This window comes from Myxocyprinus asiaticus, chromosome 17 (assembly GCF_019703515.2).
Source record: "Myxocyprinus asiaticus isolate MX2 ecotype Aquarium Trade chromosome 17, UBuf_Myxa_2, whole genome shotgun sequence".
NCBI lineage: Eukaryota > Metazoa > Chordata > Actinopteri > Cypriniformes > Catostomidae > Myxocyprinus > Myxocyprinus asiaticus.
The window spans coordinates 43,480,915-43,493,722 of record NC_059360.1 but is presented as its reverse complement, the minus strand read 5'-3'; the positions used below and the strand labels follow the sequence as shown (position 1 = coordinate 43,493,722).

Below are 12,808 nucleotides of genomic sequence, written 5' to 3'. Positions count from 1 at the left end.
GTGAGAAAAGTTGACCTCTCAGTTGATATACACTACCGGTCAAAAGTTTTGAAACACTTGACCGAAATGTTTCTCATGATCTTAAAAATCTTTTGATCTGAAGGCGTATGCTTAAATGTTTGAAATTAGTTTTGTAGACAAAAATATAATTGTGCCACCATATTAATTTATTTCATTATAAATCTAAAATGTAATTTAAATTTTTTGAAATAGATGACTTGGACCAAATAATAAAGAAAAGCAGCCAATAAGTGCCCAGCATAGATGGGAACTCCTTCAATACTGTTTAAAAAGCATCCCAGGGTGATACCTCAAGAAGTTGGTTGAGAAAATGTCAAGAGTACATGTCTGCAAATTCTAGGCAAAGGGTGACTACTTTAAAGATGCTAAAATATAACACAGTTTTGATTTATTTTGGATTTTGTTTAGTCACAACATAATTCCCATAATTCCCATAGTTCCATTTATGTTATTCCATAGTTTTAATGACTTTACTATTATTCTAAAATGTGAAGAAAAAAATTATAATAAAGAATGAGTAAGTGTTTCAAAACTTCTGACCGGTAGTGTATATTTAAGCTGACATTTCACAGCTAGTACCCCATTCATATTTTCATAGTGTGTGTATGTATCAGTAATGTAAATCATGTGGAAAGAGTTTCCTGTTTTTCTTCTCTGAATGTCTCGAGTTATTCTAGAATTAATGCAGAATCTTTATGTATGTCTTTCCAAATAGGATAATGATTGATCTCATTGGATAATGTAGTTAATGTACTGCTTTTCCTGTTCTTGAAAAGATTTATAATTATGTGCTGAACAATAAAGTACGAGAAACCTCTGATGGATACTTAAGTGTCTGCGTCATTCATTTCTCCCCTCATGAGGATCCGGATCGAGAGGATCTGGATCGAGACAGCGACTGCAGACCTGACTTGATACTTAGGGGCCAATCCTGAAAATTCCTAACAATGAGCTTCAGTATGTAAATTATACTATCAAGGATTCAAAGCGTAAATCTGAATACTAGCTGGCACAATGCTGGGTGTGGATATGGTGTTGTTAAAGGAATATTCTAGGTTCAATACAAGTTAAGCTCAATCAACAGCATTTGTGGCATAATGTTGATAACCACAAAAAATTATTTTGACTCATCCCTCCTTTTCTTAAAAAAAAAAGCAAAAATGGAGGTTACAGTGAGGCACTTACAATGGAAGTGAATGGGGACCATTTTTGGAGGGTTTAAATGCAGAAATATGAAGCTTATAGTATTATAAAAGCACTCACATTAATTCTTCTGTTAAAACAAGTGTATTATTTGGCTGTAAAGTTGTTTATATCATCATTTTTACAGTCATTTTAGGGTTTTTGGATTTGTTGACATTACATCGTCATGGCAACAAAGTTGTAAAATTGGCTATAAATTTACACAGAAAAGGTTAGTAAGTGAATTTATCACACAAAAATCATGTTAACATGCATATTGTTAATGTCTTGTGGATATACTTTTGAAACAGTGAGTATTTTAACATTTACCAATTGGCCCCATTCACTTCCATTGTAAGTGTCTCACTATAACCCAGGTTTTTGCTTTTTTTAATTAAAAGGAAGGGCAAGTCCAAAATTAATTTTGTGGTGATCAATATTATGCCACAAATGCTGTCGATTGAGCTTAACTTGTATTGAACCTGGAATATTGCTTTAAGGATTTCCCAGGGGTTTTTAGTGCATTGCTATGCGGTTGCTAGGGAGTTGTGGGTGGTTGTTTACTGGTCCAACTCAGATGAGCCCACCCCCAAGTGTCAATTACATTCTGGTCTCTAGATATGGCTTGGGTTATTCAATGTAAGTGAATGGGATTTTTTCACCCATTTAATAGTCCACCAGGCAAAAAAATTAAAAAAGTAATAACACAGGTAGCATTCATGCCCATAACACAAACAGTAACGAATTACACACCAAAGTTGAATTCTTAAGGTTTTAGAGCACAACAGTGCATGCCCAATTTTTCAGCAATCTTTGTTGCAGAGGTATTTTTTTCCCATTCCTTTTTTCCATAAAGTTTCATAAAGTACTTCATAAAAGAGTTCTAAATAATGAACCAAACCATCCAGCTCTGAGGTCAATCAGAACATTCCAGACTTTGATTTGAAGCAGAAAAGTATTTAAAAATCAGACAAAAGGACAATGGTACAAGACCACAAGCTTATACCATCTTTCATAAAGGAATAAATTACATTCCAATGAAGCAATGCAAATGATGTAATCGAATAAAAAATTATGAAAAAAAAACAAAAAAACTATTGATTTAAATTTGTTTACTATTAAGTATAGAAACAATAGATTTAAATTTTTTTGTGCAAATTATTCTGATATATACAGATTTACAAGTAGTTTGAGAGTGAAGGGAGATTGACTCAATTCCTTCATTCACAGTGCATCCAACATATACATCCAACACACGGGAAGTCAGAATGTTTTTTCCGAGAGTTCATCAGCTCTAGCAATTTTACCTTCCCTTGTGGTGTTACAGAAGTGTGCTGTGTCAGCAGAGTGGGAGACCCTGGCTCGGATCCTGCACTGAAAGCAGAAAGTAATCGTGTTCGCATAATCAGTGACAAACGTGATTCGGAGGTTGCATTTTCCCCCTTACTGTAAGAGTACATTTTTACTCCACTAATGGTAAGGTTTGGGTTGGGGGGTACAGTTTATAAAATATGCATTCCTTTTCACTGTATTACAGCCTGTACAGCTGAAAACAACTCGCTTTTTGTGCACCTCTGTGGACATTTTATCTGGAAAATGGAGCTCACACGTGACCATAAGCCCAACAACACTTACAGCTTTGGCCACTGGGGGCAGTGTCTTGAATTTTGGTAAGCACATAGGACACAATAGTGACTTTTCTATTTTAGCTATAGAAAAGTCAACCTTCTGTTTACGATTTCACTGTGAGATCAGTCTGGTGCGTCATGCAAGTGGGCAGTTGCTACAGAGCTCTTCCACAACTCTGGATTGTCTGATTGTCTGATGAATCATTTCTCTTCAGGATCATGGGTAGTGTAGTTCTTCACCAGAAATTCCTCTATTTAATATGATTTTTAAAAAATGAAGTTGAAATAATGCAGAATGATGGCTTCCACCGAAGCATATACCATTGACTGACAACCTCCGAGCTCACAGAAGGTCTGTCTTTAAAGCTTTATAAGTTATAATTAATTCCCCTGTATGGAAAAATTATGGGATTTTTACTTCCAGAATGAGACTGTTATGCTCTGAAGTAATAGTGATTCTTGCATTCTAATGAAAAAAGCCGAACTCTCTCAAAACACCTTTTTTACCTTAATTTCAACTTCTCGTGCTTATTTATTTCTTTGCATGCCAGTGACTCCTTTTCTTGTTACCCATAACTCCATTTCCTGTCCTTAATCCCCACCCCCTGACAGTCTAGACTATAGAACAGAAAATCAAGTGCTTCTACAGCAACCCCACTTCCTGCTATTCTATGGCATTTCCTCCAGGAAGCATCTGCTGGTTTCACATAAAGTGGCCCATCAGAGTGACACAATAATACTGCCTTAGTCATGGGACATTCAAAACTGCATCAGTCCCATGTGACTCAATCAACGTGCATTTGAATCTGACAGTGTTGAGTGCGACATGTAAACAAAGCTATAGTTCTACTGTAAATAGCATTCTCTAATGCAATGAACAATGCTTCCTCCAGTTTTTCCTCAGCTTTGTTTGGTCAGTGGATTCTGCTATGGACACATTGTACCAGCAAAACAAATGGGGAAACGTCCTTGTCCAATGTTACAGAGTCACACATTTTGTCCTTATCTTTTTGAAGCAGAAAGAGGCTCTTTGAAAAAGAAGATATGATGTTTCCCCAGGTATTGAAACCTGAAACACTCAATGAAGCAGTGGGTGTGGATGGTTAAATGGTTTATCAGAACTGTGCCAAGGAACATTTCCCCCATGTCTTTCCCTCGGTTTGAGCTCATCTATCACTCTGCTGTGGGAGTTTGGCAGTGAGATTGTGTATTATGGAAGCTTTAGTTTCACCAACAAAAGATTTGTTTAATAGTTGTGATTGTTTTGCTTCAGCCACACCACCACCCAAGAGGAAATGTATGGCTGTATCAAAGTCGAACAGACTTCCTGTGCTTGTTGTCTTGGGTGGACCTCACAGGGCTAGCCAAGAAAGCATGCAAAAGAAAGCAGACATTGTCCTTTAGTTCCAGTCTGCAGAGTCAGCGAGCACTCAGGCTGAGAGGGAGCAACATCAGACGTCAAAGCACAGGAGATCTAGACATGGGATTCTGGATGGGATTATACCTTGTGAGCTTTCTGGACATGGTTTGCAGCTTGCCTGAGGCATCTTACACCATTCATCTGGACAAATTCTCATTCAAGGATGCTCAAAATTACTGCAAACCTGGTAGTTTCCTGACTGACATACCAAATGAAAATGAAACTGCCAAGATACTGAGGGAAATCTGGGACAAAAATAGCAAAACTGCCACTTCGTTCTGGATTGGACTGAAGAAGAATAAAGGTGAGTGCGTTAATCAAAATTTGCCTCTTAAAGGATTCTACTGGACAGTGGACAATAGCACTCAATCTACAGGTATTTGGTGGAAAAACGAACCCTCAGGTACTTGCACAGATGTACGCTGCGGACTGCTTTCAGTGGAATACGATGGCTTCAGTGCAAAAAGCACTGGTGTTGTGGATGCTGCCTGTAAACAGAAAAATTCTTTCATTTGCAAACAAAATGTTATGGTGGTGTGCCCTCGACCATATATCTTAGGCACACATGATATCATTGAGATCCCAAATGAACCATACACACGACAGATTATTTGCAGTTCTGGTGACAAATTCAATTTGAAGTGCTCAAATGATTTGGTTTGGACTGTGGTTGGCAACAAAATCATGGATGTTTCACAACTTTGCTTGCAGTGCAAGAAAGGCTTCAAGAGGGATCCATCTGGAAATTGTGTGGATATCAACGAATGTGAACTCACGAATTCATGCAAGCACAGATGTTTGAATACAGAAGGTTCCTACATATGTGCAACGACGACGCCCACCACAGATCTCACAAATTCATACACTGACAGGGGCAAATATGTGAATCAGCCAACAATTGTGCCTTATGATGCAACTACAATCGAGACAGACGTTTACATTGAACAAAACACTGGAGACATTTCATATATCATAGTACCTGTGATTATAGCACTGCTGATTTTCGTGGTGCTGTTGGTGATCATAGCTGCCATCGTAAAAGGCTGTCTGAGGAGGCGCTCGAGAAAAATGGCTCGGAGGAAGGTGGAGGCCGTAGCCCTGAATGGATCGAGCTCCATGGAGAAGGTGAATGAAAAAGAGGAAATCTAAGTGAGACTGTGCAAATGATAATTCAGTTCGACACATGCAGACCACAAATGGTGCCTAATTGCAGAATCTCCTCTCTAAGGACATTTCGGTGTGAAGTCTTGACTCACAAGAGCACTGTGTAATTACTTTTGCCTTTGACTGTTTTTCTTGTACAGTTGAAATCAGGGTCTTCACGAATTCTATCGAAGTCATCATTGGTAATTAAAGTTAAGAGGATTTTTTGCATAAGAAGTGTACACTGTTTTTGTTTACTCATTCATAGTCCATATTTAAATGTATGTGGAGTTGTACATGAACTGTAGAAGATTTTTTGGTAATACTTACATTGAATCTTTGGCTTGGAATTTTTTGGTGATTTCTTATTATATATGTCTGTTATGTTTCACAACATGAATGTTTTATATCACATGTGTCTTTATAACTGGAGTTTTATATAAATAAAAACTGATCTTAAAGCTGCTGTAATTTCAATACAATGAAAATATGTAACTACTACAACTATACATACATCACTACAACAGGTGTCCTGAAGTAACAGCCCTAGTGCTTTGTAAACAACAACAACTAAATCTGACTGCGGAAGACGTGTGTTAGCCTGTCAGAAAACTTCAAGGTGGCTCTCTACCAATAGTGTAGGGCTTTACTGGTTGTTTAGATCAGTGTTACTATCAGAAATAATTAATAATTATTTCTTTAGTTATTAATTAATATTTAAATTAATTAATTGAATCCAACTCATTAAAACCTCATATGGGGCTCCAGTAAATGTAGTGTGCTACTTTTAGGAGCAAGTTTGGTTATTAGCAATAATTAATAATTATCAAAGATAATTATTAATTATTAAAATCAATAGAACATTGATGAGAATCAACGTTAGCTTTTTTAATCCTTTAAATCAACAATTATCAAAGATAATCGTTAATTGTTAACATCGATGCAACATTAATTAAAATTAACACTAGCTTATTGATCATTCAAATTCAACAATCATCAAAGATAATTATCAATTATCAAAAATCAATAGAATATTAATAAGGATTAACATTGACGGGGCACCACCCTGGAATCAGGGACTAATAACCAGATAGTAAAACAGTCTCAATATTAGATTGTTTTCTTAGGAAAATCGACATCCGAAGAATATAATATTTTTGGGAAAAAAAAACAATGAATGAAGGCTTGAATCCGAGCACTGACATCCCGTCAGCATGACACAGGCATATGCAAAACAAACCAAACCACTTCTCTTTGTAATATAAACAAAGTTTATTTATGCAGTAATATCAATTAATAATTAATACAATGCAGTCAATAAACTTCCAACTTCCAACTACAAACTAAACAGTGATATGATTAGATATGGAAACTAAAATAATCCTATAACACATAAGGTGTGTGTGTGTGACAGTGTGTATGTGTAAGGAGGGACGCGCACAAAATGGCGGACGTGACTCTCGTGGAGAGTATGTCACGCGAGACTGCCGGCCAGAGAATATGACCGCGAATGGGGGCGGAGAGAAACCAGTCAATGGCGTCTACCAGTTACCGCGTGTATTCGCTTGTACGATAGCTTAGGGACAAAGCTGGGCTTTAGCATTCAGCTATCTAGGAGCCAAAAATGTGTGCCAGAATGTTTGCGAGGGGTCGCGTGCGTGTGTATGAGTGTGAGTGTGTGTGTGTGTGTATGTGTGTGTGGTTAGTACGAGAGAGAGAGAAGTGACGGCCCTAAAGCCGATTTCGCGATCGTGGGAGAGAAAGCAGCTGTTAGTTCATCGCTCAGAGACGTGGCGGACGGCTCGTAAACAGTCCCGTGTTCTGTGACTCTTTAATGGATGAACTCAGTTTACCTTTCTCACCCGCGATGGCGAAATTGCACAACAGTCCAATTTGGTTGGACCACAATACAGCAAAACAAATTCGTGATAATTAATATCCTGAGTATTAATAATGAGCGGACATTGTGGTCCGTAAACTGTACAAGCAAAAAACCTTGAAACACAAGAATAACACACTATAATATTCTATCTCTGCCCAGACGTAAACCTCTTACTTGAATCGCATGAGGACACAGGTAGAATGTGTTTTCCTCCGTCCTTTAACTCCGACCCGGTTCCTTGAGGCTCGGGTGATGATGGGAGACCGTTTCCTCGCTCTGTCGGTGGGCGGCACGGATGTTGATTCTCGGCGGGCTGGCGGAGAACTCAGAAATGTCGACTTGATTGAAGATGGAAGAGAAATCTTTAATCTCTTCACTTCTGCAGGCAAACGGATGAAGATGTGGATTGCTCGGCGGTCTCCACTCCTAGAGTGTTCGGTTGAACACAGAGTTTTCTCAACTCGTCCAGTGAGATGGAGATTGTATGGCCACAGTTTCAAGTCGGATGTTACTTCCTTGTGCCACGAGGTTGCACCTGAGAGCAGCGATGAGCTGCGTCTACACACTGCAAACAAAGTTGCTGGAAGCAAATTCCGGAAGCATTTCAGAGGTATTTCAACTCCTGATGATGTCATGTTTGAGGGACGTTCTGTTGTGTGCCTCATCCAATACGAGTTGAGAGTTCGATCCTTTAGTGAGCAAGGCTTCACGGGATTTGTAGTCTGTTTTGGACTCCCTTTGTTTGATTTTGGCGCGATTTTTATCAGTATAATTTACGACTTGGAATGTGGGGGCTTGAGTTAGGTTTTTACGACTGTGTTAGGCCTGCCTTTGTCTTCTATCTGAATACATGAGGCCCAACAATAGCATAAGTTTGAGGCTGGACTACCATTTGAACGAACAATGGAATACAGTGAAATGTTTGGGAAACCTGTTTGGAGATTATTATTTTGCAATAATATCCATTTTGTACCACTAGTGGCAAAGAAATCACTTTCAGCAGCTTTAACATAGAAAAATATGATCATGTCAGCCTATTTAAGTTTGTTTTTGTGAATATTTCAAAATAAATAAATACATAAATTAAAAGTATAACAAATAAATAAATAAATTAGGGGGCCTGGGTATCTCAGCAAGTAAAAACGCTGACTATCACACCTGGAGTCGCAAGTTCGAATCCAGGGCATGCTGAGTGACTCCAGTCAGGCTTTCTAAGCAACCAACTGGCCTGGTTGCTAGGGTGGGTAGAGTCACCTTGGGTTAACCTCCTCGTGGTCGCTATAATGTGGTTCTCGCTCTCGGTGGGGTGCGTGGTGAGTTGTGCGTAGATGCCGCGGAGAATAGCGTGAAGCATCCACACGCGCTAGGTGTTCGCGGTAATTTGCACAAGAAGCCATGTGATAAGATGCATGGATTGACGGTCTCAGACGCGGAGGTAACTGAGATTCGTCCTCTGCCACCTGGATTGAGATGAGTCACTACGCCACCATGAGGACTTAGAGCGCATTGGGAATAGGGCATTGCAAATTGGGGTGAAAATAAATAAATAAAATCATTAATAAAAAATGGTAGACTCAACATGGGTGCAATAAATCACACAAAGAAGAGGTGTAATAGACATATTCCCTGCATCAGCAAAAACACAGAAGTAAACATTTTAGGTTTGGTGAACTTTCATAACCTTCACATTGACCAATTATTACAGAGCTTGCAAGGCAGCTCTGTAGGCCTATTGAAATTTCTTGAAAAAATATTGAAAATAATATTGAATAAAATGTATACATACATATATATATATTCAAATTAAAAACTTTTTCGAATTGAATCTTTCAAATACAGCTGCTCACTGTACCAGATCAAAAGAACTATTAGAAACAATTCAGAATGATCTTCTTTCTTGAAGGCTAACTGTAAATTATAATGCTTATTACAGGGCTAGTTACCAAAGTCAATAAATGGACATGAAATTATAACGATAAAATTACGTTCATGTGAGAAGAAAGAAAACCACTGAGCTGAATTCAGCTTCTGGTTTGCCTCAGAGTTCTGTTGGTGTTTATATTGTGAAAAATTATGTCTGACTGCTCATTATACCACTTATTACAGTATTACTTGCCAAATAAATATGACATATTGACTTTAGTCTAAATTATTTAATAACTTACTTCCATAGGGTATTGCAGAGTGATAGACCTAGGAAAGATGATTCACAATACCCGGATGACCGCTGAAAAATCACTACTTCCCTGATGAAAAGATTGACCAATCCGAATCGAGTATTCCAGAGAGCCGCGTAATACATTTGCATACGGAATTGTGGTCTGGCAAAGCAGCTCTGATTCAGCATTTCTTTTTTATATATATATATATATATATATATACAGAATCTTTTTTACAAGTCTAAAACCGAAACATGAAACTTAAACGCTTTGTCGCCTTGCAAGTACTTGTATTTCCTTGAGGAAATGCTAAACTATTTGTATCACATAATAATATACAGAGGATGAAGTTGTTCATTTTCATTCGTTTTATTCAACTTTACTGCAGTTTTTCTTTAAAGCAATTAAATAATAGGTCTACCAATTTTTTAATTGAAAAAAAAGCAAAAAAAAAAAAAAAAAAACAGTTGCTGACGCTCACAACAGTATCAAAACAACAATAAAAATTGCATATTGAATCTCACAGCTTGCTGAAGTAACGAAAAATTCACCCCAATATATGCTTAAAAAGGTTTTCCCATTGACTGCCATTGTTTGCCAAAGTCACACAAAATTCACCCCCAAAACAACATAGTCTAAAAAAAATTAGATTTTTTTTTATTATTTATTTATTTATTTATTTTTTAAATAATCAGTGGCTTCCTCAAAACACTTTCAAGGAGAAAAATAAAAAAATCATAAATGTCAAAGCTTTGGTCTCTGAACATATTAAAAAGATAATGCACATTCAAATATGAATATATGCTAGGCCAATATAAAAGTAAATGAATCGACAATGGCATTATACGTAAGTGTTTGAATGTACATTAACTACTGATCAAGTGTTATGTAATCGAAATTTTTTTATTAATGTCATTACGAAAGTTCATCTAAAGTGTTACCCAAACATATTAACGAAAAACAATAAAATAGCATATACTTCAATGACAACATATAACAAATCAAGTATTTTTTTTATGGTGTTATACTGTCCTACAGTGTTGTAGTTCTAGATGTACATGTGCCATTTCTGTAAGTGCTGTCCGATTCCAGATTATCCTGCTGAAATTCGTCCGCACTATATCCTCGACTCTTCAGAGCTGTGGCATAGTAATCTATGGGCTCCTCCGTGGCGTTATCCCACCATCGGAGGCATAAAATCCTCTGGAACGAGCGTCTGAAGTTGTCCGATAGGAATCCGTACAGGATGGGGTTGGCACAGCTGTTGGCATATCCTAAAATCACAGCCAGCTGACTGAGAGTGGCATTATGCTGCTGAACAAATACACTAACCAGCTGCATGATGTGAAAGGGCATCCAACAGATCACAAACACAGTTACCACCATCATCACCATCAACGTAATCTTCCTCTCCGACTTTTTGCGTTGCTGCCAACCCGCTTTCAACGCAACCACCCGCATTTTCACTATAATGAGGATGTAGCACATGCATATGGCAATGACAGGAAATAGAAAGCCCATTAGAAAAGCATAAATCACAAATACAGCCATCCATTGCCGTTCAGGTTCGGGCATCTGCATGTTGCATGCCACCGACCCATCAGAATTGGGTGCAGTAGTGGAGAAGATAATGATGGGTAAGATGACCAGGATGGAGAACATCCAGACCCCCAAGTTGACTATTTTGGCGATGGTGGGTCTCCGGTAACGGGCGGCTTTGATGGGGTGCACGACGGAGATGTATCTATCAATACTCAACACAGTGAGACAGTATATGCTGGTGAACATGTTTATAGCATCGACGCTCAGAACCAAACGGCACAGCAGAGATCCAAAGGGCCAGTGGTGAAGTAAAGAAGAGGTCACCAAGAAGGGTACGCTCAACATGAGTAACTCATCCGCGATCGCCAAGTTTAAAATGTAAATGTTAGTTGCAGTTTTCATCTTTGCATACCTGAAAATGACATAAATCACCATCGAGTTCCCACAGAGTCCCACCAGACACACCACGGAATAGATGAAGGATATAAAGATCGCGCTGGTGCCGTGAGAATCCCCGCTATGCGTCTCGTTGGAGGAGTTTAATAGATATAAACCATCCTCCAGGTTTCTAAAGGTGTCGTTGGGCAGCATTCCGACACTGTTTTGGTCTCCTTCGGTTAAAAAGTATTTATATGAGCTTAAATGATGCGGTAAGACTCCAGAAAGCGCATCGCGTTGCTGCTATACGCTGCGCGGCGGTTTCAGCACCTTGGACAGATACTCCACAGACACATGCATCACATTCACAGACGTCAGACGCGCAAAATGACGCTGCTCGAGTCCTAATGTTTAATGCTAATAGTTTCTTGACGACAACTAGACCTTCTTTTCTATGTCACTATAATTAGAAATGCAAAACAGGTACTGTATTTTTTGGAATAAAAAAAAGCTGTGAATGGCTATTCAGACATCTTTATTTTGCTTTGACCTTTAAAAGCACTCAAATTGAAACCGAAAGGTTTATAATTATAATTGTAATTAAGAGTGTGTGTTTGTGAGGAACCTTTGTTTTTAATTGGATTTTAAAAAATTAACATCTTCAAATGTGGGGGCAATAAAAGTAAATGAGGTGGAAATTTAATTTTAGAGCAGTTAATTAAAACTGACCTATAGGTCACAGAAGTCGATTTAATGAGGGTCAGTAGTATCTGACCCTCAATAGTATTTCTCCAAAAACAAAAAAACAATCGTGGTTACAGTGATGCACTTACAATAGAAGTGAAAGGAGGCAGTTTTTTTGAGGGTTTAAATGCAGAAATGTGAATCTTTAATTTTATAAAAGCACTTACATTAATTCTTCAGTTAAAACTTGTGTATTATTTGAGCTGTAAAGTTGTTTAAACCATCCTTTTTATGGTTGATTGACGGTTTATGGCATTACATTGTCATGGCAACAAAGTTGTAAAATTGGATAACTTTAAACAGAAAATGTTAGGAATCAATTTTATCCTACAAAAATCCTGTTAACATGCATATTGTTTGCGTCTTGTGGTTATACTTTGGAAACAGTGAGAATTTTAACGTTTACAGATTGGCCCCATTCAATTCCATATTAAGTGCCTCACTGTAACCCAGATTTTTGCTTTTTTTAAAGAACCACAAATGTTAGTGATTGAACTTAACTTGTATTGAACCCCTAATATTCCTTACATTAAAATATTTTGCTAGAATTGGTCCCCACTAATATTCAAACACAACCCTTGCCCTAGCAATTGGTTACAGTGGAGCATTTAGACTGCTGCTCCATTTGCTCAGTTAATGTTATCAGGTAGGGTTAGTTTTCATACTCGGTTGTATCCATAGGTCTCATGTCTTCATGCATTTTCTCTCC

The 12,808-nt window shown here is 37.9% G+C and overlaps 1 protein-coding gene across 1 annotated transcript; it reads right to left on the bottom strand.

The window, feature by feature from the left end:
* Positions 1 to 10,085: 10,085 nt before the first annotated feature.
* LOC127455498 (somatostatin receptor type 1-like) lies at positions 10,086 to 11,837 on the bottom strand. Its single transcript, XM_051723451.1, has one exon. The coding sequence runs from the start codon at positions 11,566 to 11,568 to the stop codon at positions 10,468 to 10,470; it is 1,101 nt and encodes a 366-aa protein (XP_051579411.1). The 5' UTR covers positions 11,569 to 11,837; the 3' UTR covers positions 10,086 to 10,467.
* Between the last annotated feature and the right edge of the window lie 971 nt (positions 11,838 to 12,808).